Source organism: Schistocerca gregaria, chromosome 3 (genome assembly GCF_023897955.1).
Source record: "Schistocerca gregaria isolate iqSchGreg1 chromosome 3, iqSchGreg1.2, whole genome shotgun sequence".
Lineage (NCBI taxonomy): Eukaryota > Metazoa > Arthropoda > Insecta > Orthoptera > Acrididae > Schistocerca > Schistocerca gregaria.
Window position 1 is genome coordinate 617,772,682 of NC_064922.1, and position 27,097 is coordinate 617,799,778.

At 40.9% G+C, this 27,097-nt stretch overlaps 1 protein-coding gene across 5 annotated transcripts in view; it reads right to left on the bottom strand.

The window, feature by feature from the left end:
* The window catches only part of LOC126353854 (uncharacterized), an 830,655-nt gene that overhangs the window by 286,832 nt on the left and 516,726 nt on the right, over nt 1–27,097 (bottom strand). For all 5 annotated transcript variants that reach the window (XM_050003019.1, XM_050003018.1, XM_050003020.1 and 2 more), the window contains one exon: nt 1,464–2,739. In XM_050003019.1, the coding sequence (XP_049858976.1) occupies nt 1,464–2,739 (1,276 nt within the window). The remainder of the gene's footprint in view (nt 1–1,463; nt 2,740–27,097) is intronic.

Here is a 27,097-nt window from a genome sequence, read left to right on the forward strand (position 1 = left end):
TAGCAGCCCATTCTTCAAGGAGTGCTGCACTGAGGAGAGGTATCGATGTCGGTCGGTGAGACCTGGAACGAAGTCGGCGTGCCAAAACAGCCCAAAGGTGCTCTATAAGATTCAGGTCAGGACTCTGTGCAGGCCAGTCCGTTGCAGGGATCTTATTGTCGTGTACCCACACCGCCACAGGTCGTGCATTACGAACAGGTGCTCGATCGTGTTGAAAGATGCAATCGCCATCCCCGAATTGCCCTTCAACAGTGGGAAGCAAGAAGGTGCTTAAAACATCAATGAAGGCTTGTGCTGTGATAGTGCCACGAAAAAAAGCAAGGGGTGGATGCCCCGTCCATGAAAAACACGACTACATCATAACACCACCGCCTCCGAGTTTTACTGTTGGCACTACACACGCTGGTAGTTGACGTTCACCGTGCATTCATACCCACACCCTGCCTTCGGATCGCCACGTTGTGTACAGTGATTCGTCACTCCACACAACGTTTTTCCACTGTTAAATTGCCCAATGTTTGCGCTCCTTACACCAAGCGGGGCGTCGTTTGGCATTTACCGGCGTAATGTGTGGCTTATAAGTAGCCGTTCGACCATGAAATTCAAGTTTTCTCACCTCCCGTATAACTGTAATAGTACTTTCAGTGGATCCTGATGCAGTTTGAAATTTCTGTGTGATGGTCTGGATAGATGTCTGCCTATTACACATTATGATCGTCTTCAACTGTCGGTAGTCTGTCAGTCAACAGACGAGGTCGGCCGGTACGCTTTTGTGCTGTACGTGTCCCTTCACGTTTCCACTTGACTATCACATCGGAAACAGTAGACCTACGGATGTTTAGGAGTGTGGAGATCTCACGTACAGACGTATGACCCAAGTGACACCCAATCACTTGACCACGTTCGAAGTTCATGAGTTCCGCGGAACGCCCCATTCTGCTCTCTCACGATATCTAATGACTACTGTGGTTGCAGATATGGAGTACTTGGCAGTAGGTGGCAGCACAATGTACGTAATACGAAAAACGTATGGTTTGGGGCGTCCGGACACTTTTGATCACATAGTGTAAATTTATTTCAGTATATTTTATTTTATTTAAAGGAATATTTTGTATGATGTAAGAGTAAACGAAAAACTTACTTTTCACATTGGTTAAGACATCTCGTCTGACACCTGATTGTCTGAAAATCGTTCATACAGTATAAAAATCTAAATTTAGATTTTATCGTCTCCCTCAATAAGGAATTCTGGAGTGTTAGAGACAATGAATCATACACAACAGTCCAAATTATCTGCATCTTAACAGTAACGAGGTGGTGAGAACACACCTGTTCACTCAGTGAACAGTTAGTGCTAATGCAGATATGTCTTCTTTCGTGAAGTCATGTGGAATTGTAATTCATGTGAACAGTATTATTAGAGGCTGAAAAGAAATTTATCACATACATGCTTAAATACTTACTCGGTTTGACCTTGCTGAGTATCGCAGTGGTTTTCCTGCTGCTGTTGCTGTTTTTTCTGTGACACCTCCTGTGGAGTCTGCTGGTGGAGCTGAGAGGCTTGTTGGTGGTGGTGTTGCAGAGGCAGTTGCTGATGCGGTGACGGAGGCGGTTTCTGTGGTTGAAGCTGCTGCTGCTGTGGCGAAGACTGTTGGTGATCCTGTGGTGGTGATTTGTGATGTTGTTGATGTGCTTCTTGGGTATTTGGTGAAGACTGCTCGTGGTGCTGAGAGGGCTGTTGTTGGTATGGTGATGGTTGATGGTGGTAAGGGGATGGGAGCTGGTGATAAGGTGATGACTGCTGGTGGTGTGATGACTGTTGGTGATAAGGTGATGGCTGCTGGTGATACTGTAGGCTCTGTTTCTGAAGTGGCGATGGCTGCCGACGGTTCTGTGGGGTCTGTTGTAGTGGTGATGGGAGTTTGTGATCCTGAGTGTCCTGTTGGTTAAGTGGTGATGGCTCTTGGCGCTGTTGTAGTGTAGATGGCTGCTGGTGATGTTGAGGAGCCTGTTGGCTAATTGGTGATGGCTGCTGGTGATGCTGAGGGGTCTGTTGCAGTGGTGACAGTTGTTGGTGATGTTGAGAGGGCTGTTGGTGTATTTCCGATGGCTGCTGGTGGTGTTGAGCAGCCTGATGATGGGGCGGCAGCTGTTGGTGATTAAGTGGGGACTGTGGATGTGGTGATGCTGCTTGTTGGAGATATGGAGATTTCTGATGGGGTGAAGGCTGTTGGTGGTGGTATGGGGACTGCTGATGTGGTGAAGGCTGCTGTTGATGGTATGGAGACTGCTGATGTGGTGAAGGCGGCTGTTGATGGTATGGGGACTGCTGATGTGGTGAAGGCTGCTGTTGATGGTATGGGGACTGCTGATGTGGTGAAGGCTGCTGGTGGTGATATGGTGACTGCTGATGTGGTGAAGGTTGCTGGTGGTGATATGGGGACTGCTGATGTGGTGAAGGTTGCTGGTGGTGATATGGGGACTGCTGGTATGGAGAAGGCTGTTGGTGGTGATACAAGGACTGCTGATGAGGTGAAGACTGTTGGTGAGGCTGAGTGTGCTGGTATTGCTTCTGGGGTGGTTGTTCTTGCTGATCTTTTTGTTGTTGCTCTTGTAAGTGGTTCTGCTGGAGTTGCTGTTCTTTCTGTTCCACTTGTTGTTGCCAATGCTTTCTGTCTTCCACTTCAACATCCATTGGCCGTCGTTTAGCGCCGTTCTTTTCCTTTGACCCGGAAATTCCTAAAAGACAAAATGATTTATTTTACTAACCATGATACATCGTACCTGTAAATATAGGAAGTGGGTATCGAAAGAAAAAAATCTCTCTATAATGTTTATCATTACTATTTTAGAGCTACTTTTAGTACTGTTCCACGTAACACGACGAATAAGACAAATAGTACACAAGGAAATCTTCATACAAAATGAAACAGAGGTACTTTTGAAATGCTTTATAGTACATATTAATTCCGCAGCGGACCGGCGCTTATTCGTGCGAGTGTTTGAGTTATTTCATAACACCCAATCGAAATTTCTGAAAGTGAAAAAAAAAAAAAAGAACAGAACTCAGCGTACACGTCAGAAATATGTACTTTCATATTCTACGTGGCGACGACGTTCTTACTTTGTCACTTTCAATTCGGATTATTCATACCTTTGAGGTAAACCTGTGACTAAGATCGTAACTAATTATTGAGATAAAGTTAATCTTTTCTGTGACTCATTCATTATTAATATAAAAGGTCGCACAATACGAAGCACTATTTCCTAAAAACCACATAGTTGAAATTAAACATTTTATTAACCGATTTTTGCCCTGCATACTACTCAGATCGGATAATGTACGAGGGTCATTCAATAATTAGACAGATAAATTGGCCTGGAGAAAAATGCGCTTGTTTCTGCAAAGCAATACTTTTTCTACTTTTCAAAAGAATCCCACTGAACATTTATGCACTTGTTTCAACGGGTTGCAAGCTTTTTTTATTCATGCTGCAAATAACTATCTTGATGTTTGAACCAATTTCCCACAAAGTTTTTCAAGCTCTCGTTGTCCTGGAACCTCTTTCTATGTAATGCACCTAACAAATGGAAATCACTAGGTACTAAACCAGGACTGAAAAGGGGATGAGGCAGTACTTCCTAGGCCATTTTGTCGATGGTTCCACGGGTTAGTTGTACAATACGAGGACGTGCGCTGTCTTGCTGGAGAATCACACCTCTCCTCTGATATCTAAAACGTCTCTCTCATGGCTGGCTTCACCTTGTTTAAAAGCAAATCCGAGTAGTATTGGCTGTTCATTGTACGCCGCTCTTCGAGATAATCACAAAAATACGGATCTTCAGCATCCCAAAACACCGTCAACATGACTTTCCCTGCTGATGCTTGGGTTTTGAATTTTTTCTTGACAAGTGAGTTTGTGTGCTTCCACTCCAGGCTTTGTCTTTTTGATTATGGTTCAAAATAGTGAACCCAAGTGTCATCAAAAGTTAAAATTTTGCTGAGGAAGTGCTCACCTTCTCTTTCATAACGTTCCTTTAGCTCTGTGCACACTCTCAAACTTGTTTCCTTGTGTAGTCGCGTCAACTCCTTTGGGATCCAACTGTACCAGTACTAATTGAACCTTATCAACTGGCATATCCACAGTTACTCGGCGGTCGGCACGAATGAAGTCTTGAATTCGACTTTCAAGCGAGGGAGTTGAAACTGCAATTGGTCGGCCAGAGCGGTGTTCGTTAGTCAGTGAGTCGCGACCATTTTTTAACTGCTCTACTCACTGTAAAAAAAATTTCACTATTCATAAAACCTTCATCACAAACTTTAGACATTCTACAGTATATATTCACTGGTTTCTCGCCTACAACAAGTAAAAAAACGAATAACTGAACGTTGTTCAACTAATGTGGACGTTTCAAGCGGACTCGCCATCTTGAAATGTATTTTTGAGGTTATAAACAAAACAATGTTGATACATCAGCTGAGTGCTCGTCCCAGTGATGCCAACTTAAAGCCATGAAAGTATCAAACTTGCCCTGCTAATAGGACAATTTGTCTCTTAATTATTGAAGGACCCTCGTACTTACTGAAAAATTTCCACACGCACACACACACACACACACACACACACACACACACACACACACACACACACACAGAGAGAGAGAGAGAGAGAGAGAGAGAGAGAGAGAGAGAGAGAGAGAGAGAGAGAGAGAGAGTTTTGACATCTGTGTCACTTTACTACGTGTTGGTGCGGAATGCTTTACAAAAGTCTTCAACTTGTAATAATGACCAATCTTTGTTCGTGGGAGATTAAATTCAAGGATGGAGGTATGACATGGGCACGAACAATCAGGAAAGTACTGATTGGACGGTTAATACGGAGATTTCCACAACGCTATGAGTTTAGGAGCTTATGACTTCGATGGTGAATGTTCTGAACAAAGAATTAGATAATTATACGTAAATCTAAGCAGCACAACTCGTCAACTTAAATGAAATAACACTTACAGAAACAGAGTGGAACTCCTAACCATAGTGTTAGAGTCGGTACGTGCAGTGATATTTTTGCATTGATCGGACTGAAAGGCAAGTTAGACAGCCAAACGAGAAAGGAGTGTTGTGAGAGGTACGCTGGACATGGACGAGACCAAGTCTGTGGTGAGCATCCACGTTTCGATGCTTCGGTCATGCATTCGCTTTCGGACGCCTCTTTTGGAAAGAATGAACGAAATCCCTTTGACGATATCGTTGATATTTGGCCCATATGGAGTAGTAAATCGACGGCGACCTGTTCAAAAGCAACTTTCTGGCGTTCACCGGTACTGATTTCGGGAAGCACGGAAAGAACTCTGGTTGGCCGGAGACCTCACTGAGCCCGAAATGGAGTGAGTCCCTTAACACGTTCGTGATTGGTGCTCAAGATGACCAGTATGAGCCGAGAGACCGTACGGCTAACGCTTTTAAGCGAGTGAATTCTTGTGCTGAACCCTGCGTAAGTTTTCAGCTAAGAAATCATGTTTACATAAGCAACTAAAAAAGTCTCAAGACTCATTATCTTGCCTTCCAAACTGTTAACTATTCCTTGGTTTTTCGCAATGTGCATTGTCTGAAATGATGGCTAAACGACCTATACTGGGACGTTTTCACGCGAAGAAGAGCATAAAACAAGAAAAATTGATGGACCCGTAGTTACTGATTGTACTTTACGAACGAGTATGAGATAAATGAAAATGAACGAGAGGAAGATGGCTGGAAACTAAGAATTAAGGAGCTTAGCACTTGCATCACAGGCACAAATGAGTTACGTGACATTGCAGTATCGTAAAAGGTTGCCAGTATGATGATGAATATTTGCTAATCAACTATCAACACTGGCAACAATAAACAAGCCACTGAAATATTCGTCCTCTTGATAACAAACCAGTGGATCTCCTCAGGCTACACTTGAAACACAAAATGATTCAGTGCGTAGTTGATAAAAGAAAGGCAAGAGAATATATTTCTCACTGGGAACGTGGAAGCATATAACAACTACTGAAGATATCTAAATTTTGTCTGTCCAACAACAAGAAAATGCGTACTTTTGTCACCAAACGTGTTTCGTTTTATTGATTTAGTGGTGGTATTTGATGTCCGATTTTCGTTCACATCAAGGAGTGTTGTCTGCCTGCACATTTTTTGGTATTTACTTACGGCTGTTCTTTGCTTAGTCCCACATTGCTTTGCTGCATTATACATTTGTTGATGTGAAACGTGACAAAATATGGTACCACTACTGTTAGCACGCAAATTAAGAACGTAACAATTCGACTTTCTGAGAATTTCTTCAAATGTAAGAATACCGGAAAAAATCTGTTTGAAAATTCATAAAATGTTACATGTTTGGGAAAAGGAAGTTATTACCATCTTATGTTCATTCCAGTTAGCTAAGAACCCCGCCATCTAACTACCCAAAACCAGATGATCGAATGTGAAGGATGCTAATTTTTTGAAGAGAAGAACGTCAAGTATTTAACCATGGAAAAGACATTTCCTTAGCCAATGATTCGGTGGCAGCCGAGATGATCATTCAGACAACATACACGAAGAGAGAGACTTAATGTGGCATCAAGATGTACACGATTAACAATCCGAATGGTTTTACAACTAAATACTCTATGGAGAATCTTTGGTATATTTTTGGAAAAGATAATCCTAAAGAAGTCCTTCTGAGTTATTTAGAGGATAATATGTATTTTTAATTATATTTATCTGCATAATTATCTCAACAGCTGTGATGAGAGAAGGAAATAATATTAACAGGTAATCACTAGGCAGTAAAGTGCAAGGAGCGACGAGAACTGTCCACAGAATTTTGTAAATACAGTGGTAGAAGTACCGAATACGCTACACGACAAAATCATCTCAATAATTCCTAAAGCGTAATATATCTGGGACAAATAAACAGGACCAGATGTTATCGTATTATTTGCGCGTACAGCAGAACGTCAGCTGCATAGACTCAATGCCTCCTATAGGGGAACTGTTAGATTGACATTCTGGACATCATATTCAGTATTTCTGCTGTGGATAGCTCCTTACCGGTTACCATAAGGTGACAACACGCTTGCCGAAAAAGCAACCCTGAAAAGTACCACGATACGAAAATGTAATCTACTATTGACTCATTTTAAAATGGTTCAAATGGCTGTGAGCACTATGGGACTCAACTTCTGAGGTCATCATTCCCCTAGAACTTAGAACTAATTAAACCTAACAAACGTAAGGACATCACACACATCCATGCCCGAGGCAGGATTCGAACTTGCGACGAAAGACACTTCAAATTTACATGGGAATTTCAAAAAATAAATATGAAATATATATATAAAAGAAAATTTCCAGGTTCCACTCCTTGTGAGTCAGTTGTTTTGTTCTTTAAATATCTAAGTAACGTCAGATGGGTAAAAACCTTTTTTAAAAAAAATGTAAATAAGACACAAGAAGGCACATGCTATATACAACAATTAGAGTTGATCTGATTTAAACGATTTTATCTTTGACCCAGGGGGAACGAAGTAGCTCTTTTTTTCCATTATTGTATTTCGATTCCCCCCCGATGGGGGCGGGCTGGCAGCAGCTTATTATGATGCTCTGCAGCCTACAGACTTTTAAAACGTAAGAAAAAAGACAAACAATAAAAGCAGGCGATCAAACGGTGACTGAAATTGTACAACGGCGGAAAATTGTGGAAAGGTAAAACATGAATTAAGGGTTGGCAAAGCTAATAAAATACACAGGAATCAGACAGGTAACATAGTAGACAGACAATTAAAAAACATGGCGACAGTCTGGTTTCTGTTTGCAAGAGATGTAAAAATCGCACCCAGCGACAGTATGATGTCCGTTCGCAACACTTCGGAGAGGACACACAACATTGAACTCTCACTGTGAACACTGTACTAAAATGTCGGCACAAAGATAACTCACCATAGCCGAGGGCAGATGGGGGGGGGGGGACCTGGACAGATGGGGGGGGGAGACAAGGAGGGAGGAGAGGATAAACGAAAGGGGGGGGGGTAACCAAAGGAGGGAGAGGACTCATAAGGGGGGGAAGGGGTAGGGCAGACACGAGAGGGAAAGGGAAAATGCAAAAGGACTTGGGGGGGGGGAGGGAGAAGGGGGACAGAGCGAGGGTAGGTGGGGAAAAAAAGGATGGAAGGCAGGGGAGAGGGAGCCCAGGAAAAGGACAGAGGAAAGGAGGGGGGTGAAGATCAGAGTTGATAGGAGGGATAAATGGAGGGAGAGAGGGCATCATCCGGGAGAGGGAAGCAGCTGCTGCCGTCTTGCAAATATGTAGCAGCCTTTAGCATAATATTGTACAAGTATGATAGTTATAAGAACTTTCTCCATGGTATGTTACCTCAGATGCGTGTACATTGTTATTAACAGCAATTCAGTGCGTTGGTTTTATTGTATTTAAAAGAAAAATCGGGTTGAAGTGACAAAGAGGATAGTACGCTCTACATCTGCAATGGAATAGCCCAGCTAAACCATCCATCCATCCATCCATCCAGCTGACATTTAGCGCTATCTATGAACTATTTAGCAAATAAGAGGAACAATATACCTGTTATGTTGTTATAATATAGAGCGAAAAATAATACGAAGATAAAAACATTTCAATCAGATCAACTCTAATAGTTGCATTTAGCATGTGCCTTCTTGTGTCTTATAAATAATTAAAAAAAAAAGGTTTTACCCATCTGACGTCACTTAGATGTTTAAAGAATAAGACAACTGACTCAAGGTGTGGAACATGGAAATTTTCTTACATGTATTTTCTATATTTACCGGCAAATATGAAATAAGTCGCGCAGCAAGGTAAAGAATTTTACTTGTGTTTTTATTACGAAATTCCCATGTAAATTTGTAGTGTCTTTCTTCCATTAAATATTATGTACGTAGTTCATATAGAGGGCGCCACAAAACCAACCAATGTGTTCTCCACACAGCCTACCTTCTGTATACAGTAGTATTCAAAGAACTGTGAGTGAAGCCCGAACAACAGGGACTTACATGCTTGAGAATGAAAAACAGCAGTATATAATACACAAACCATAAAATTATGCCATTGGTAGTAACTTTTTAAAAATGGGTCTGAGCACTATGCGACTTAACTTCTTAGGTCATCAGTCGCCTAGAACTTAAAACTGCTTAAACCTAACTAAGACATCACACACATCCATGCCCGAGGCAGGATTCGAACCTGCGACCGTAACGGTGGCTCGGCTCCAGACTGTAGCGCCTAGAACCGCACGGCCACTCCGGCCGGCTGTAATTTTTTATTATAGCATCAGACTAAGTACTTTTGTATTTTTAGCTTTGAGAATAACTATTAGCCGAAATCTGGATTTGCACAATAAAATCTAAAAAAGACAACTGATTGCTGCACCCTAATTTATAAGCTTATTTTTTGGTAATGTATTTTTCACGCCCTCGAATACTCTAATACCATCTGAAGCACATACTGGTTCCCTTTCTCGTTTTTGTATACGAGAGATTGCAGTCCTGCATGTGCGTGGCGCCTCTTTCTGGCGTAAAAGTTTACAACCTTCAGTTGAAAAAAAAAACTTAAGTTTAAACATAGGACTGAATCCCCCATTCAGTAACTTCCACATACAGCTGTAGATAGGTGTTTTCCAGTCTCATATCGCAATGGCAACACTACAAGAAGTTGGTCAATAACAGAAAGACTCGCTACCATCTTGTTACCTCTGAATGTTGCTAATAAATTACCATCCCAATTGATGTTAGCAGCCTGCATTTTCTTATTCTTAGCACTTAGAATGTGAAAGGATTCCCTGTCAATGATTCTTCATCTATCAGCCAGCTTGGGAGTTATTACTGTGTGACGTCATCTTCTCTTTTTTACTTTGTGGCGACGGAATTTTCGGTACAGTGTTAACGGTCGACGGTCCTGGAGGTTCCCCGAAATCACGTAACTCTGACGAAGCATTTCTTGAAATTTAAGTTACCACCATAAGTGCACTGAAAAAAATCTGATCATAGGAATTTAAACGACCGAAATAGCAGTAAAATTATCGGTATCAAATGTGCAATGCATTCTTGTTTTTAAATACACTGAAAGGAAAAAATATCGCAACGCCAAAAAAAAAAAAAAAAATGTAGAGTAATGAAATTTCCACCTGAATGTTGAAAATGCAGGTATGCAAAGTGCATGCATTGTGCTGCACAGGTGGCGATGTCAGTTTGTGGGATGGAGATTAATGCCTGTTGCATTTGGTCAGTCAATACAGGGACGGTTAGTGCTGTTTGTGGAAGACGCTGAAGTTGTCCGATTAAGTCCCACACGTGCTCGATCGGAAACAGAGCTGGTGATCGTGCAGGCCAAGGCAGTAAGTCAACGCTCTGTTGATGGTTAATTGGTTTACAACAGCAGTATGTGAGCGAGCGGTATCCTGTTGCGAAACACCCCCAGGAATGCTGTTCATGAATGACAGGACAACAGGTCGAATCATCAGACTGACGTACAGTTTTGCGGTCAGGGTGCATGAAATAACAACGAGAGTGCTCCTGCTGCCATACGAAACCGCTACTCCAATCATTACTCCAGGCGCAGGTCCAGTGTGTATAGGCTACAGACTGACTGGTTGCAGACTCTAACCTAGCTTCCTCCGAATCAGCACTGGCACCGAGGCAGAAACAGCTTTCATCAGAAAACACAGCAGACCTCCACCCCGCCCTTCAATAAGGTCTCGCTTGACACCACTGAAGTCGCAAATGGTGGTGGTCTGGGCTCAATGGAACACACCTTACAGAGAGTTTGGCTCGCTATCCTGAAGTACCCGATTTGTTACAGTTCGTTGCCTCACTTTGGTGCCAACTGCTGTTCAGATTGCTATTGGAGATGCAGCACGATGCGACAGAACCATATCTCAAACATGATAATCCCCCTTTCCGCAGTGCCACGCGGCCACCCAGAGCCCAATCTCCTTGCAGCTGTATATCTTCGTGATCACCATCGCCGACAATCACGCACAGCGGCTACAGTCCTGGCATGTTTCTCCGCAATATCGCAGAAGCAACGTCCACCTCTTGTAGCCCTATTTCACGACCTTATTCAAACTCAGTGAAGTGTTGGTAATGGCGTCTTTGTCGCCTTAGAGACGTTCTTGAATAACATCAACTCACCACGTCCATTCTCAAAGGTAACTAACGCTCAAAACTCTTACAGCGTCTACTGAAAGCAGACGTGACTTGGATCCTCGTAGTGGCGCTACTAACGCCGCTCTTATGCGACTGGCGCGAAATTTCAATAGACATCATCTTTCAGATGTACACTCCTGGAAATTGAAATAAGAACACCGTGAATTCATTGTCCCAGGAAGGGGAAAATTTATTGACACATTCCTGGGGTCAGAAACATCACATGATCACACTGACAGAACCACAGGCACATAGACACAGGCAACAGAGCATGCACAATGTCGGCACTAGAACAGTGTATAACCACCTTTCGCAGCAATGCAGGCTGCTATTCTCCCATGGAGACGATCGTAGACACGCTGGATGTAGTCCTGTGGAACGGCTTGCCATGCCATTTCCACCTGGCGCCTCAGTTGGACCAGCGTTCGTGCTGGGCGTGCAGACCGCGTGAGACGACGCTTCATCCAGTCCCAAACATGCTCAATGGGGGACAGATCCGGAGATCTTGCTGGCCAGGGTAGTTGACTTACACCTTCTAGAGCACGTTGGGTGGCACGGGATACATGCGGACGTGCATTGTCCTGTTGGAACAGCAAGTTCCCTTGCCGGTCTAGGAATGGTAGAAGGATGGGTTCGATGACGGTTTGGATGTACCGTGCACTATTCAGTGTCCCCTCAACGATCACCAGAGATGTACGGCCAGTGTAAGAGATCGCTCCCCACACCATGATGCCGGGTGTTGGCCCTGTGTGCCTCGGTCGTATGCAGTCCTGATTGTGGCGCTCACCTGCACGGCGCCAAACACGCATACGACCATCATTGGCACCAAGGCAGAAGCGACTCTCATCGCTGAAGACGACACGTCTCCATTCACGCCTGTCGCGACACCACTGGAGGCGGGCTGCACGATGTTGGGGCGTGAGCGGAAGACGGCCTAACGGTGTGCGGGACCGTAGCCCAGCTTCATGGAGACGGTTGCGAATGGTCCTCGCAGATACCCCAGGAGCAACAGTGTCCCCAATTTGCTGGGAAGTGGCGGTGCGGTCCCCTACGGCACTGCGTAGGATCCTACGGTCTTGGCGTGCATCCGTGCGTCGCTGCGGTCCGGTCCCAGGTCGACGGGCACGTGCACCTTCCGCCGACCACTGGCGACAACATCGATGTACTGTGGAGACCTCACGCCCCACGTGTTGAGCAATTCGGCGGTACGTCCACCCGGCCTCCCGCATGCCCACTATACGCCCACGCTCAAAGTCCGTCAACTGCACATACGGTTCACGTCCACGCTGTCGCGGCATGCTACCAGTGTTAAAGACTGCGATGGAGCTCCGTATGCCACGGCAAACTGGCTGACACTGACGGCGGCGGTGCACAAATGTTGCGCAGCTAGCGCCATTCGACGGCCAACACCGCGGTTCCTGGTGTGTCCGCTGTGCCGTGCGTGTGATCATTAACCCTCTCGCAGTGTCCGGAGCAAGTATGGTGGGTCTGACACACCGGTGTCAATGTGTTCTTTTTTCCATTTCCAGGAGTGTAGAAACATGCCTACCAGCTTTCGTTTATGCCGCACAACTCCTTGTTCTTGTGACTTTTCTACCATGAGTGTGTATTTATGCATAAAAATGTTACATATTCAGAAACAAATGACTTACAGTATTAGTAAACTTGATACTTATTTCTTTCTCGCTTCTCCGCAGGTGAATAATGGCTTCAAGTTTGGTCAAAATCTTGTTTCTTTTCGCTTACGTACGTCCTACAACCTTCCAGCTGCCTCGATTGTTCGACACACTCTTCATCTCTGTTTACTTTTACTCATACCTTAACCTCCATCCACAATTTTCACTCCCCGCACTTTCCTCCAATACCAAATTCTTGACTCCCTGATGTTTCAGAATGCGTCCAATCACTCGATCCCTTCTTTTAGCCAGGTTGTGCCACAAATTTCTTTTCTCCATAATTCTATTCAGTACCTCCTCATTAGTTACGCGGCATACCCGCTTAATCTTCAGCATTCTTCTACAGCGCCATGTTTCAAAAATTGCTATTCCTTTTTATCTGAATTTATTTATTACACTTTATTTATTTATTTACACGTCTAGCTCTATAGCACATACTGAGGAGAAAATTGCCAGGGTCATGGCACTACATAAAATCAATAACAGATAAAATAAAATGTTTATGTACCCCCAAAAAAGCAAACCATAAGTTTAAGTAAACGCAATCAGCAACATACGAATCAATTTTCCAAGTAACTTCTCAACAGAATAAAGTGGGCTTTCCACTACAGTGTACTATCTGTATGAACACCTGGAAATTTCAACTGTCCAGTTTCACTGATAATATTCCAATTCTGTGTAATTAAAACGTCGGGTTTTGTTGAATTGTGAGGTAGAAACTCTAAAGACTGAATCTTACTGTGATTTAGCATTAGTTTATTTTCTACAAGCCATGAACTTATATTATGAATTGCACTATTTGAAACAGAGCCAGTGTTGTACACACCGTTCTTTACTACCAAGCTAGTGTCATCAACAAACAAAAATATTTTAGAATTAGCTGTAATACTAGAAGGCATATCATTTATATAAATAAGGAACAGGAATGGGGCCCCAATACTAATCCCTGGAGAATCGCCCCCCCCTCCTTCCTCCCTCACCCATTTGACTGTACCCCACTCAGATCACAACTCTCAGCCATTTTCAACATTACGAATAATGACCTTTGCCTAGCGATCGAAACCTTTTGTTTAATCCTTTCAGTATCTCACAGAGAAAAGAAAATATAGCATTTTCAGTTCATAAACCACGTCTAAAGCGGAACTGTATATTTGATAGCAAATTATGTGATATAAAATGATCAATTATCGTTCAAGTTTCACTTTCATACACGGTTTCACTGCACACACTATCTTGAGAAAAGACTTCTTAACACTTTAATCTGTAATCGATTTTCAGAAATTTCTCTAGTTCAGTAACGCTTTTCTTGCCACTGCCTTTCTATATTTCATATCCTCTCTCCTTCGGTCATCATAAGTTATTTTGTTGTCCAAATAATAATACTCATCTACTGCTCTTAATGTCATATGCTGATCAACATCGCCTCATTTAATTCGAATACATTGAATTACCGGTGTTTTACTTTTGTTGATATTCATCTTACAAGCTCTCTTTCAGGCACTGTCTACGCCGTTCCACTGCTCTAACACGTCCATTGTCGTCTCCGGCGGAATTACTGTGTCATAGACAAACCTAAAAAAAATTATGGATGTCTATCTTCTTGCATGGATGAGGGACTTCAGCTGATCAAATATGTGAAAAAAGTACCACCGCAGTTGTATCTTGACAATGTCTTTATTGTATCACACGCCTAGTTTCGTGGCACATCACCGCCACCGCCAGCCTCAGGCCTCACCACTGCCAAAAGAGTATTTGATATCCTTGGCGCATTTACTGCGGGGTCCTTGTTACTAGCATACGTGGGCTAGCTTTCATCAGGATTCTAAAGTCGACAACGTGTTGTCTCCAATGTAACGGGCATTGTCTCCAGTGCACGGGACATTCGAGACACCACGGTATGAAAGCTAGATCTCGTGTGCTGGTAACAACGATTCGACACTAAATGCGCCAAGGAAATCAAATACTCTTTTGGCAGTGGTGAGGCCTGAGGATGGCGATAATTTGCCGTCGAAACTAGTCGTGTGGTAGAATAAAGACATTCTCAAGATACAGCTGTGGTGGCACTTTCTCTCGTACTCAATTTTTTTTATTTCTTCTTCCTGAACTTTAATTCCTGCTTCCAATTTTTCCTACGTTTCTTTCACAGATTTCTCAATTTATTACAGAATGAATAACATCGGGAATAAACTACTGACCTGTCTTACTCCTCACCGAACTTTTCTTTTTAATGTTCTTCGATTCTTTTAACTGCTGTCTGGTTTCTGCGAAAGTTGTATATAGCGTTTCCTTCCCTGTATTTTACCCCTCCTACAGTCAGAATTTCAGAGTATTTTCCAGTCAACATTGAGAAAAGCTGTAAGATCACAAAAGCTATAAATATATTTTCGTCTTTCTTTAACCTCTCTTATAAGTCGTAGGGGCAAGTATTTTACCTCTAGTTTTCCTACTTCGCTGGAAGCAAAACTGAACTTCCCCGAGGTCAGCGTCTTCTGTTTTTCCAGTCTTCGGTAAACAATTCGTGCCAGTATTTTGCAAACATGATACATTAATCGGGTAGTTCGGTTATCACCCGCTTTCTTTGGGTGGGAGTTGTTACATTCTTCTTTATGTCTGCGGGTATCTTGCCTGTCTCACGTACTTTTCGCCCAAGACGGAATTGTTTCATCAGGGCTAATTCTCCCACAAGCCTCAATAATTCTGAGGGAATAACTTCTATTCCAGGGGCCAGTTTTTCCACTTTGATCTTTCAGTGCTCTGTCAAATTCTCCTCCCAGTGTCGTATCTCCCTCCCATCTTCATCTACTTCCTCTTCACTTTCAACAATATTGTCTTCGTTTCCCTTTCAGACCAGTTAATTTACACTTTCCCATGTTGCACATGAAAACCTTTTACGTTTGTTTGACAGACAGCGTTTGTTTCCAATTCTTTCATGGATTTAATATCCCAGTAAATAAATGTTTTCGCATAATCAGACTGAAGAAAAAGATCCTGTTCTTCGCTGCGACTGCAGCTTTCCCTAGAAAGTGAATGACTACTGGGTGTCTGTGTGAACTGACATGGGAACGCATCCTGTTAAGTGGTCAATATGGCTTCAGTTTAAGCTCTTTGGCTCTTTATTTCTCAGCGAGAATGTTGTGGATATGAATACATTTCTTACCCGTACTCCACATTAAGTTGGGTGTAAGGAAATAGTTTATGAAAGCCCTAGCCAAAGATAGAGACTGTTTTAAATGTTTCTGGGAGAAGTTTCCTCCTCTTTCAGGAACTAAACGGAACTGAAATGCGTTTGTTGGACCTGATATCCGAAAAAATGTTGGATTCCATAAAAAAAGAGAGTGAGATGGAGGACTGGATGTCATTCAAAAACGTTGTTAGTCCACTATGTTCCTAGGCAGCAAAATGGGCCCATACAAACTTTCGTGTAGCCAACGTGCTGGAGAAGTTCAAGAGGTTAGGCTGTTTGATTACCCCCGAAAACCCACGTTTTAAATGGTTATCTGAATTTTCCCCCCTGAAAATTTGAGTGCTGACAGTGAGGAACAAGATAATTGATTTCATCAGGACAAAGCGATGAATAGACATTTTCAGGGACGCCGGAACACTTACATGATGGGAGACTTCTGTTGGCCACTTTACCGTCAAATACCTCAGGAAATACAGTTTTACTGAATTTATAATTTATAACTATATCACATTAAAATAAAAAATGATTAAACTTGAGGTCAGATATGGACTTACTGCCCTAAAAGACATGGGATTAAACCATCACCCAAAAAAGTTATCAAAAAGATTAGTTTTTCGTTTGGATGTAGTGGTTGAATGAAAGGTTTACCAATAAAAAGATAGCGCAAAAAGAACACAACTGCAGTTTCTTATACGACAGTGAAGTGTTATTTTAAGTTAAGCAAAAGAAAATTAATTTAGATGTTTTAAAAATATTCCTGAGATTAGTGTTGGAAGCTAAAGTCAAAGACTATCTTCCTAAAAGGTTATCGCGATTAATAAAGGTAAGTTACTTAAAATGTTTGCAAATTGTAGGGTGGCCTAAAAGAAGAGCGAATTAAGAAACACAAGACTGTATGAATATGGGCAGATGACTATTTTTATCGATACGTTACAAGAGACTTAAAAAAGAAGCAAGAGAGGAAATGTCAATCATAATCAGTCATAGGCATTACCCTTCTGCTTGAAGGTATGAGAAGTTTTTTTTTTTTTCTTCGAACTTAACGATCAAAGTCAAAATACAGGCAAATACATAAGATACGAGGAAATCTCAGCTTTCTCGGTAGCAGAATGATGCAAGGGAGCAAAAGCGTGACCTGTACGAAAATCACCCAAGTTCAAACCATTGTATCTTTCATTAAAATCGACTGCTTCGAACAGTGGCCTACATTTCAGGAGGGGATTACAAAACTGTTCTGAACCACAATCCTCTGTGGAAGTGAAATTTGGTCTGTTGAAAGAGATTGGAAATATTAAAATTCTAGAGTTGGCTACGATTTCATGGAGGCTACTGTTCTACCTCAAGAGATAACGCAACATGCGACGAAAATGTTCTTGGGATGATGATACCGGAAGGACTGAGAAGTAAGTAGAGTCCAAGCTGAGCCATCCATGAGGAAGTGAATATTTCAGTTGAGGAAGAAAGTTTGAGAATTTAGAAAAGCGTAAGTGAAAGTAACAGTAATATTAATTAACACTGTCGTATTGCATCTTAAACTGACTTATTACTCTTAGACTCAGGCGAGCACAAAATCAAAACAAAGATGGGCGTGGACAAACAGAAGATAAAACAAATGTCAAACAATTATCTACAACTTCTTGTAAATTGCGGAAACCTGGAAAATAATGGTCAGCCAGTGCGACTGACCCAGTCTGACACTGTTGTATTTTTTAAGACATTTATCATATCTCAATAAGATGAAGGCGCTTTTTGCAGCTTTCCCCATACATGCACAGTTCGCACACTTGCTGTAACACATTGGCCGCTTCTAACTGTCTCACTTCCATTGCAAAATTTAAACTCGGGGAATGTGTAGACCTGTTTCACATTCGTCTGCAGTCCTTATCGTATGCAGCATCGTTCTCAAGGTGGATGGTTTTCCATTTAACCTGTCAGGAATGGGGGGTGGGTAAGGGGGGTGGATAAGGGGGTTGAGACTGGAAATATTTCGCTTGCGTTATCAGCGGTAGAAACAAACCTTCTGGTCAAGCAATACTGAACGCATTATTGGACAACTGTCTCTAAAACGACAGCCCACGTGTGAAAGAAACAGTTTACACCACCTGCCTACACGCTGACCTGACCGTTTACAGGGAGTCATGAAAAACACAAGGATTAGGGATATTTTAGACAATTATGAAAGGCAAAACGTCTTCAAGAAGACTACTAGAACATTAGTGTTTGGTCGAACTAATAGCCACAATCTACTTCAAAGGAGACCTGAGAAGTTTCAGTTCAAATCCGACAGACGCAGACAAGCTATGATTAAAGATCAAAAGTCTCATAAAGCACTCTAAATAAATGCGCGCGACATAATGTAATAAGAAACGCCGAACCTCATTTTTTTTAAAAATGTTTCTCGAACAGTTTGCTGTACACATACTACAAAAACAGTCATAGTGAAAACTTCACGGTAAGTTGGATAGTAGTAAGAAAGGGTACGCGTCACGCCTGAATAGTTTCCACACTCAGAGCCTGGTGAAGGTGGCACACTCAAGGAACAGATCGGAAGTCTTCCATCTAGTTTCTCGTGAATCGTGACGGAAAACAAACAGAACGCAGAAACACTTAGTCCATAAAAAAAACCACTTCATCCATGTGGATACTGAATAAAAGAGCGAAGGTTACCACTTCGAACGGATGCCTAAATTACAGACCAATATTTCTTAAGTCCAATTGTTGCAGGGTACTCCGATATATCCTGAACTCTAACAGTATAACTTTCCCAGAAAAAGGTTAACACGTAGATACTGTGTTCCCAGATTTCTTGAAACCGTTCGACGCTGCACCACACTGTTCGCATCGAACCTGAGGTAACAACACAATTTTTAGTGCCAAACTGTGTGTGAGTAGATGTATATAATAGGTTAAAGAAATGTGTAAACACTAAAATATACATCTTCTTCCCATGTTGTACGCATCTATAGAACTTTCATACTGTTGCGAATATAACGAGTTCAAAGTTTCACATAGATTGATGTTTTTACAAGAAACTTAGAAGTTATATTACAAATAATGAAGCACAGTCACGTTTTCTTCATAACTTCTACAGCTTCTCCCAGTTAAAACTTATCTAGCAGAATTAAAGTAAATATTGTATGTATCTGTTTCTCCACGTATGACAGTCCTCTTTAGCTTTGCTTTTGCGTTATTTTTGTTTAAGGATGCTCTAATTATTGAAGCACACAATCTCTCAAATTTTTCTATGTTTTTAATTCCTGGACTCACACTGCATTTACGTCCCATCATCTGGCACGTAATTACAACAATATTTGCAGTAAAACAATTTTCGGTGTACAATAGATCTTAATTTGTTGCCAGAGTCCAAATGTCGTGTTGGTGTATCTGCCCCATGTTTAGAGACAGTTGTATAAATCTCTTGACAGTGTAAAATCTTTTACTATTTCGTTATTATTTCATTAGAAATATTATTGCACCTGAAAAAGAGCAGCAGTTCCATTGTGGCACTCCACGCGTAACTTGATAAACAGTTATTTCACGCAACATAAGCGCTGTCTCTTAATGAACTACTTCGTCGTTGCTGAAACTTCAAACTGACACTCCTGATACTCACTGACTTCAACAAACGCTGTCCAGACACTTTTGAACTCATCGTATCCAGCTAGCAAATATAGCGGAGGTAAGTTAAGATTAATTTTCAGTGTACAATACACCGTTCAACGGTAAATATAACTCTATCGACACATCAGGTGAACAGGTAGTACAGTATTAATTATGCAAAAAGAAGATAACGTGTACTACGCAACCATGTGCCGACATAAGACAGATGCCGCTGTAAAATATTTATGAGTGACTATGTGAATACAGGGTTATAAATACAAAATCAAGTAGGGGTAATGCAGGAGTAGGCTTAATAATGAATTAAAAGATAGGAGAGCGGGTAAGCTACTACAAACAGAATAGTGAACGCATTATTGTGGCCAAGATAGATACGAAGCCCACGTCTGCTACAGTAGTACAAGTTTATATGCCAACTAGCTCTGCAGAAGAGGATGAAATTGATGAAATGTATTATGAGATAAAAAAAAATTATTCAGGTAGTGAAGGGAGACGAAAATTTAATAGTCATGGCTGACTGGAATTCGAGAGTAGGAAAAGGGAGAGAAGGAAACAAAGTAGGTGGATTTGGGTTGGGGGTTAGAAACGAAAGAGGAAGCCGTCTGGTAGAATTTTGCACAGAGCATAACTTAATCATAGCTAACACTTGGTTAAAGAATCATAAAACAAGGTTACATACATGGAAGAAGCCTGGAGATACTAGAAGGTATCAGATTATATAATGGTAAGAAAGATTTAGGAACCAGGTTTTAAATTGTAGGACATTTCCAGGGGCAAATGTGGACTCTGACCACAATCTATTGGTTATGACCTGTAGATTAAAACTGAAAAAACTGCAAAAAGGTGGGAATTTAAGGAGATGGGACATGGATAAACTAAATGAACCAAAGGTTGTACAGAGTTTCAGGGAGAGCATAAGGGAGCAATTGACAAGAATGGGGGAAATAAATACAGTAGAAAAAGAATGGGTAGCTTTGAGAGATGAAGTAGTGAAGGCAGCAGAGGATCAAGTAGATAAAAAGACGAGGGCTAGTAGAAATCCTTGGGTAACAGAAGAAATATTGAATTTAATTGATGAATGCAGAAAATATAAAAATGCAGTAAATGAAGCAGGCAAAAAGGAATAAAAACGTCTCAAAAATGAGAATGACAGGAAGTGCAAAATGGCTAAACAGGGATGGCTAGAGAACAAATGTAAGGATGTAGAAGCTTATCTCACTAGGGTCAAGATAGATACTGCTTACAGGAAAACTATAGAGACCTTTGGAGAAAAGAGAACCACTTGTATGAATATCAAACAAAGAAGGGAAAGCAGAAAGGTGGAAGGAGTACATAGAGGGTCTATACAGGGATTATATTCTTGAGGACAATATTATGGAAATGGACGAGGATGTAGATGAAAAGGGAGATATGATACTGCGTGACGAGTTTGACAGAGCACTGAAAGACCTGAGTCGAAACAAGACCCCGGAAGTAGACAACATTCCATTGGAACTACTGACGGCCTTGGGAGAGCCAGTCCTGACAAAACTCTACCATCTGGTGAGCAAGATGTATGAGACAGGCGAAATACCCTCAGACTTCAAGAAGAATATAATAATTCCAATCCCAAAGAAAGGTGGTGTTGACAGATGTGAAAATTACACAGCTGCAAAATACTAACACTAATTCATTACAGACGACCTCTTGGAAGATCAGTTTCGATTCCGTAGAAATATTGGAACACTTGAGGCAATACTGACCTTACGACTTATCTTAGGAAGATAGATGAAGGAAACGCAAACCTACGTTTCTATCATTTGTAGACTTAGAGAAAGCCTTTGACAATGTTGACTGGAATAATCTTTCAAATTCTGAAGGCAGCAGGGGTAAAATACAGGGAGCGAAAGGCTATTTACAATTTGTACAGAAACCAGATGGCAGTCATAAGAGTCGAGGGACATGAAAGGGAAGCAGTGGTTGGGAAGGGAGTGAGACAGGGTTGTAGCCTCTCCCCAATGTTATTCAATCTGTATATTGAGCAACAGTAAAAGAAACAAAAGAAAAATTCGGAGTAGGTATTAAAATCGATGGAGAAGAAGTAAAAACTTTGAGGTTCGCCGATGGCATTGTAATTCTGTCAGAGACAGCAAAGGACTTGGAAGAGCAGTTGAACGGAATGGACAGTGTCTTGAAAGGAGGATATAAGATGAACATCAACAAAAGCAAAACGAGGATAATGGAATGTAGTCGAATTAAGTCGGGTAATGCTGAGGCAATTTGGTTAGGCAATGAGACACTTAAAGTAGTAAGTGAGTTTTGCTATTTGGAGAGCAAAATAACTGATGGTGGTCGAAGTAGAGCGGATATAAAATTTAGACCGGCAAAGGCAAGGAACGCGTTTCTGAAAAATAGAAATTTGTTATCATCGAATATAGATTTAAGTGTAAGGAAGTAGTTTCTGAAAGTATTTGTATGGTGTGTAGCTATGTATGGAAGTGAAACATGGATGATAAACAGTTTGGACAAGAAGAGAATAGAAGCTTTTGAAATGTGGTGCTACAGAAGAATGCTGAAGATTATATGGGTAGATCACATAACTAATGAGGAGGTACTGAATAGGATTGGGGAGAAGAGCAGTTTGTGGCACAACTTGACAAGAAGAAGGGACCGGTTCTTAGGACATGTTCTGGGGCATCAAGGGATCACAAATTGGAGGGCAGCGTGGAGAGTAAAAACCGTAGAGGGAGACCAAGAGATGAATACACTAAGCAGATTCAGATGGATGTAGGTGGCAGTAGGTACTGGGAGATGAAGCAGCTTGCACAGGATAGAGTAGCATGGAGAGCTGCATCAAACCAGTCTCAGGACAGACAACAACAACAACAACAACAACAACAACAACAAGTGGATTCTTCAGAATATTCTTATTGAAGTCGCCAGTTACCAAAGGTAACGTTTTCATATATTTTTCAAATTTGGGTGACTAACACATTATAACCGTCTAAACAAATGATATAGCAATGTGATAATATTTTTTACAGTTTCTCAGATATATCGTCCATGTGGGAATCCGACTATAAAGACCGTTACGAAAACACTAACTCCAGGCGTATAGCAAACGGTGAGACTGCATTAGATTTTTACTAACACAACTGGTGCCTTGAACTAAAAAATGTTTGAAACATTGACACGACCAGTAGAATACTTCAGTGATGTCACTAAATTACCATTCAAGTAGTGCCTTAGCTAAAAACTTTTTCTACTACTACTACTACTACTACTACTACTACTACTACTACTACGTAAATGCCGAATTCCTCCCAAATACGAAGTAAGTTGGTTGGTTGGTTTATATGTGTGTTTTGTCTTGTTTAATCTTTGATTTACGCTTTTTACGTTCCCGTTTCTTCTGTGCCTAGTTATTGTTGCATAGTAAGGGGGTAACTTGAATGTACTGTTCATGAAGGATTAAAATTGAATTGTGATTTGTATTCTCACAAGTTGTTGTATATTTCTTCAGTGATTCACTCCTGCAACTACCATCTTTATGCCGACGACATCCAACTGTACATAAGTGCAAGCACCAAAAACATTGCTGGCGCAGTAGCGAGTATGAACGCAGATCTTTGCTCTGTTTTTCGATGGGCACAGAACCTAGGTCTGAAACTAAACCCCAAGAAATCCCAGGTTATACTTATATCTCATCCAAAGTTAATCAGCCGGTACTTTCGCGAAACAGTCCCTAAAATACTCCTCAATGGTATCCAACTACCATACCAAAAAACAGTAAAAGACCTTGGAATAATCTTGGATGAACACCTAAACTGGGAAGAACAAACAATCACAGCTTGCCGGAAATCGCTCTCCTCCATACATGCAATTCAAAAATTTAGAAAAATATTTCCAACCCATGTTAAACAAAAATTAGTCCAAACACTAGTCTTGCCTAATCTTTACTACTGCGATGTAGTTCAACACGGCACAAATAGTGAAAATTCTAGATGCCTCGAGCTAGTGATGAATGCTTGCGTTAGATACGTGTGCAATAGTCGGTTGTATGATCATATCAGTCCTTCATACTCCCAGCTAGGTAGGATACGCCCACATAAGGCACGCGATCTCCACACGATGTGCTTACTTCATCGATTTCTTAGCCACTGGTGCCCCCAACACTTGTCTTCTCACATTAAACACCTATCATCATTTCACAATTGCAATACCAGATCGGATACATCTAGCATCTTGGCTGTACCTTTACATAACACAAAATCTTTCTCCGTGTCATTCTCCATCTCAGCCATACGACTATGGAACGCACTCAACATTCAAGAGGGAACTCAAAACTTACATATTAGGGACGGTATAGCCACTATTCTTGTGCCCATCCCATCTCTTTCTTTCTCCCCCTCCATCACAGCTTCGAATTTTACTGTTCTATTTCTCTTCCTCTAACCTATCTACCTCTTATATATCTCTTTCACCCCATTCTATCGTCTTATGTCTCTGCTCGATGAGAATAACTCAAGCTGAAAGAACATAACGAGAAAATTCCCAACTAACAATGGGACTGACATTCAGAAAAGAAAAGTATGTTTACTTTCATATACATAGTCATTATTATTATTATTATTATTATTATTATTATTGATTGATTGTTATAATTATTTTTTATTGTTATAATTATCATTGTACTACTGTTATAAAATCTATTTTTTTTCTTTAACATCAGTAGTGCATAATAGGCTATATGTCCTTAATGTTATGTAGAAACTGTAACTCGTTCAATCTGAGTATGCCTGGTTAGGTGTAAGAGAGGGCCTGAAGGCCCTAATCTTGCCAGGTAAAATAAATGCATAAATAAATAAATAAATAAATATCTTCGCCGTTTCTCCAGTGACCGTATTCAGTAGAGCTTGTCACTGGTTGCACGAGTGAGTTTGTGTAGTTAAGTTTTCGGGCGTTGAGAGACCGGTATACAAAGCATCACATCGGCTTGTACTAGCATAGCAGTATAGAACTTGTGTTAATTTTGGGGTCTGTGTCAGCAATCACCGAGCACAATTTTAAATCTAGCACGGCATCGAACGAAGACTAAATTACCTCAAGTAATGAACACGAAGCATTGTTGATATTCCGTTTCTATCTAATAACATTACAAACTGAGTTTCAGTTACCAAGAACTGTGCAGGCAACAACTATCATCGTTCAAAACTAAAGCATACATTAACAGTCATGAAAATAAGTTTTGATAGTATACCACTTCTGTAATACGTAGACTTTTCGTACTGCAGATGAAACAGTGATAGCGTTTTGTATTGAACAGACGTCTAAAATTAGTAAACATTAAAAGTAAGGGAAAATCCCCAAAGTCGTGTCGCATCAGACTGTGTATAGAAAACTACCTGTAAAATTATAGATTTTCACATTATCGTCTTCTCGTATGGCTATAAAGCAAGTTTCACATTTAGAATGGCTTTGCAAGACGAAAACTATCCTGTTAATTCATTCAATTGCGCAAGAGTGATCACGGCTATTTATTTTTATATTCATATATGAATTTGTTCTGTTACGGACGAAAGAAGAGACCATTAATGTGCCTGTCACGAAGTTTTTTTATTTTCTTTTTCCCCCTCTCGTAACACGGATATTTCAGGTTTTACCCTTAATCCTCCGAAGTTTATTTCATCAGCATTGCTTTACGAATGCGGTAAAACGAAATAAAAATGTACATTAAGAAGAAAAAATTCAGTAATAATAAAAGTATCAATGCTACTGCAATTCGCGTTATTATAGCTACTAATGTTCCGATCACGATTATCACAACAATGATGACGTGTGTCAATAATAATAATAATAATAATAATAATAATAATAATAATAAAATACAGTAACATTAAATCGTTTTTATCGAAGCCAAACCCACACTGGTAATAAAACAGGTTTTTAAAAATGATAAATTCTTAACTTCGGCCATGATAACGGTACAAAACTAATTAAGACTTCAACAATAGTTAACCGAAACCATTATCAATAAAGAGAGAGAAAAGAAAAAAAAATATCGGTTGAAGAGAGAACAAAGGGTGAAGAAAAACAGTTATAGCGGAAGAACGCCAAGAGTAATGATTATGGGACCCAAAATCTGTTACGCTCTTGCTTGTGAACATTGCAAAAATTTACGAAGAGGAATGAAACAACACTAACGATCAAAAGCTCTTATAGTCCCACTGAAACAGATTAACAACACAATTTTCCTGCAATTGAAATAAGGAATCTATTTCTTTTATCGCAATGTGCAGTAAAACATTTCCAAATGGACAGTCGTCGCTGGTATGAATGCTTGAAATGTCGGAACTAAAAACAGTCGCTGCAATCCGCATATGCGTCAGTATAGAAACTGAACAAAAATTATTTCCATTGTGGTAACTTTTAATCTACAAATATTAATCTACATTACTGAGTCAGTGGCTGTGTTCTGATGGCAAAAAACAAGTCTGCAAACAACTGACAGTTCTAGAAAGAACGCTTCAAATTAATATTCCTAGGCAAAGACAACACGCGCTATAGATCAACAGCTTCATTTTCGTTATTAGATCATTATTGCTCAGTATATAAATAATCACACGGATGTATATCAACGTTCATTAACGTAGGCGACTAGCTGAAACTACAAACAATTAAATACTCCAAAATAAACAGAATGTTTACACCAATGTAAATTGTACACAAAAATATCAAAAACTAGTAAACGCGCGTGCCACAAATAAAGAACACACAACGTAGAAGAGTCATAAAATATAGTAAACATATAGTTTCGAAGAGAAAATCTAAAATTTTGACAAATTATGATTACGGACCAAACAGTATTCGCACAGAGAAAAAAAATATGTCGACAGACGTGGTGAGGGCTGTATGACATTAAAACAAAACAGCTCGCAAGGAGTATAGAGATGCACAAATGTGCACGGAAAGTATCATAAGGCACCACAAGATTTCAGTGAATCGCAAAACTGTGCTAAAATACATGCAAACAGATGTAAATATTATAGCGAAGACCATCGAAGGTTCTGAGAATATTGAAACCACAGAAGTCTATAGATAAGAGCATGAAATTTAGAACCGGCGGACAGAGTACGCAAATTAGCGAACTCGTACGGCGCGGCATGCGCTCCCGCAGCGCTCTTAGCGACTTTTCAGCGAACCTTCGCAAAATGGCGGTCTGCGCAAAATTTACACAGTGAGCCGTATGATCAGTCTAATATCAAATTACAGAAGAGAAAAAGTGTACACAGTACACTCCGGCAACTTATCAAACTGAAAGGATGGCATCAAGAAAACGAAGCGTTAAAGCAAACCTTAGCGATTTTACAAGAAAAGGGGCGCCACAGCGCAACGGTCCATTGCGCATGCACGAAAAACTTGCCTCGAATC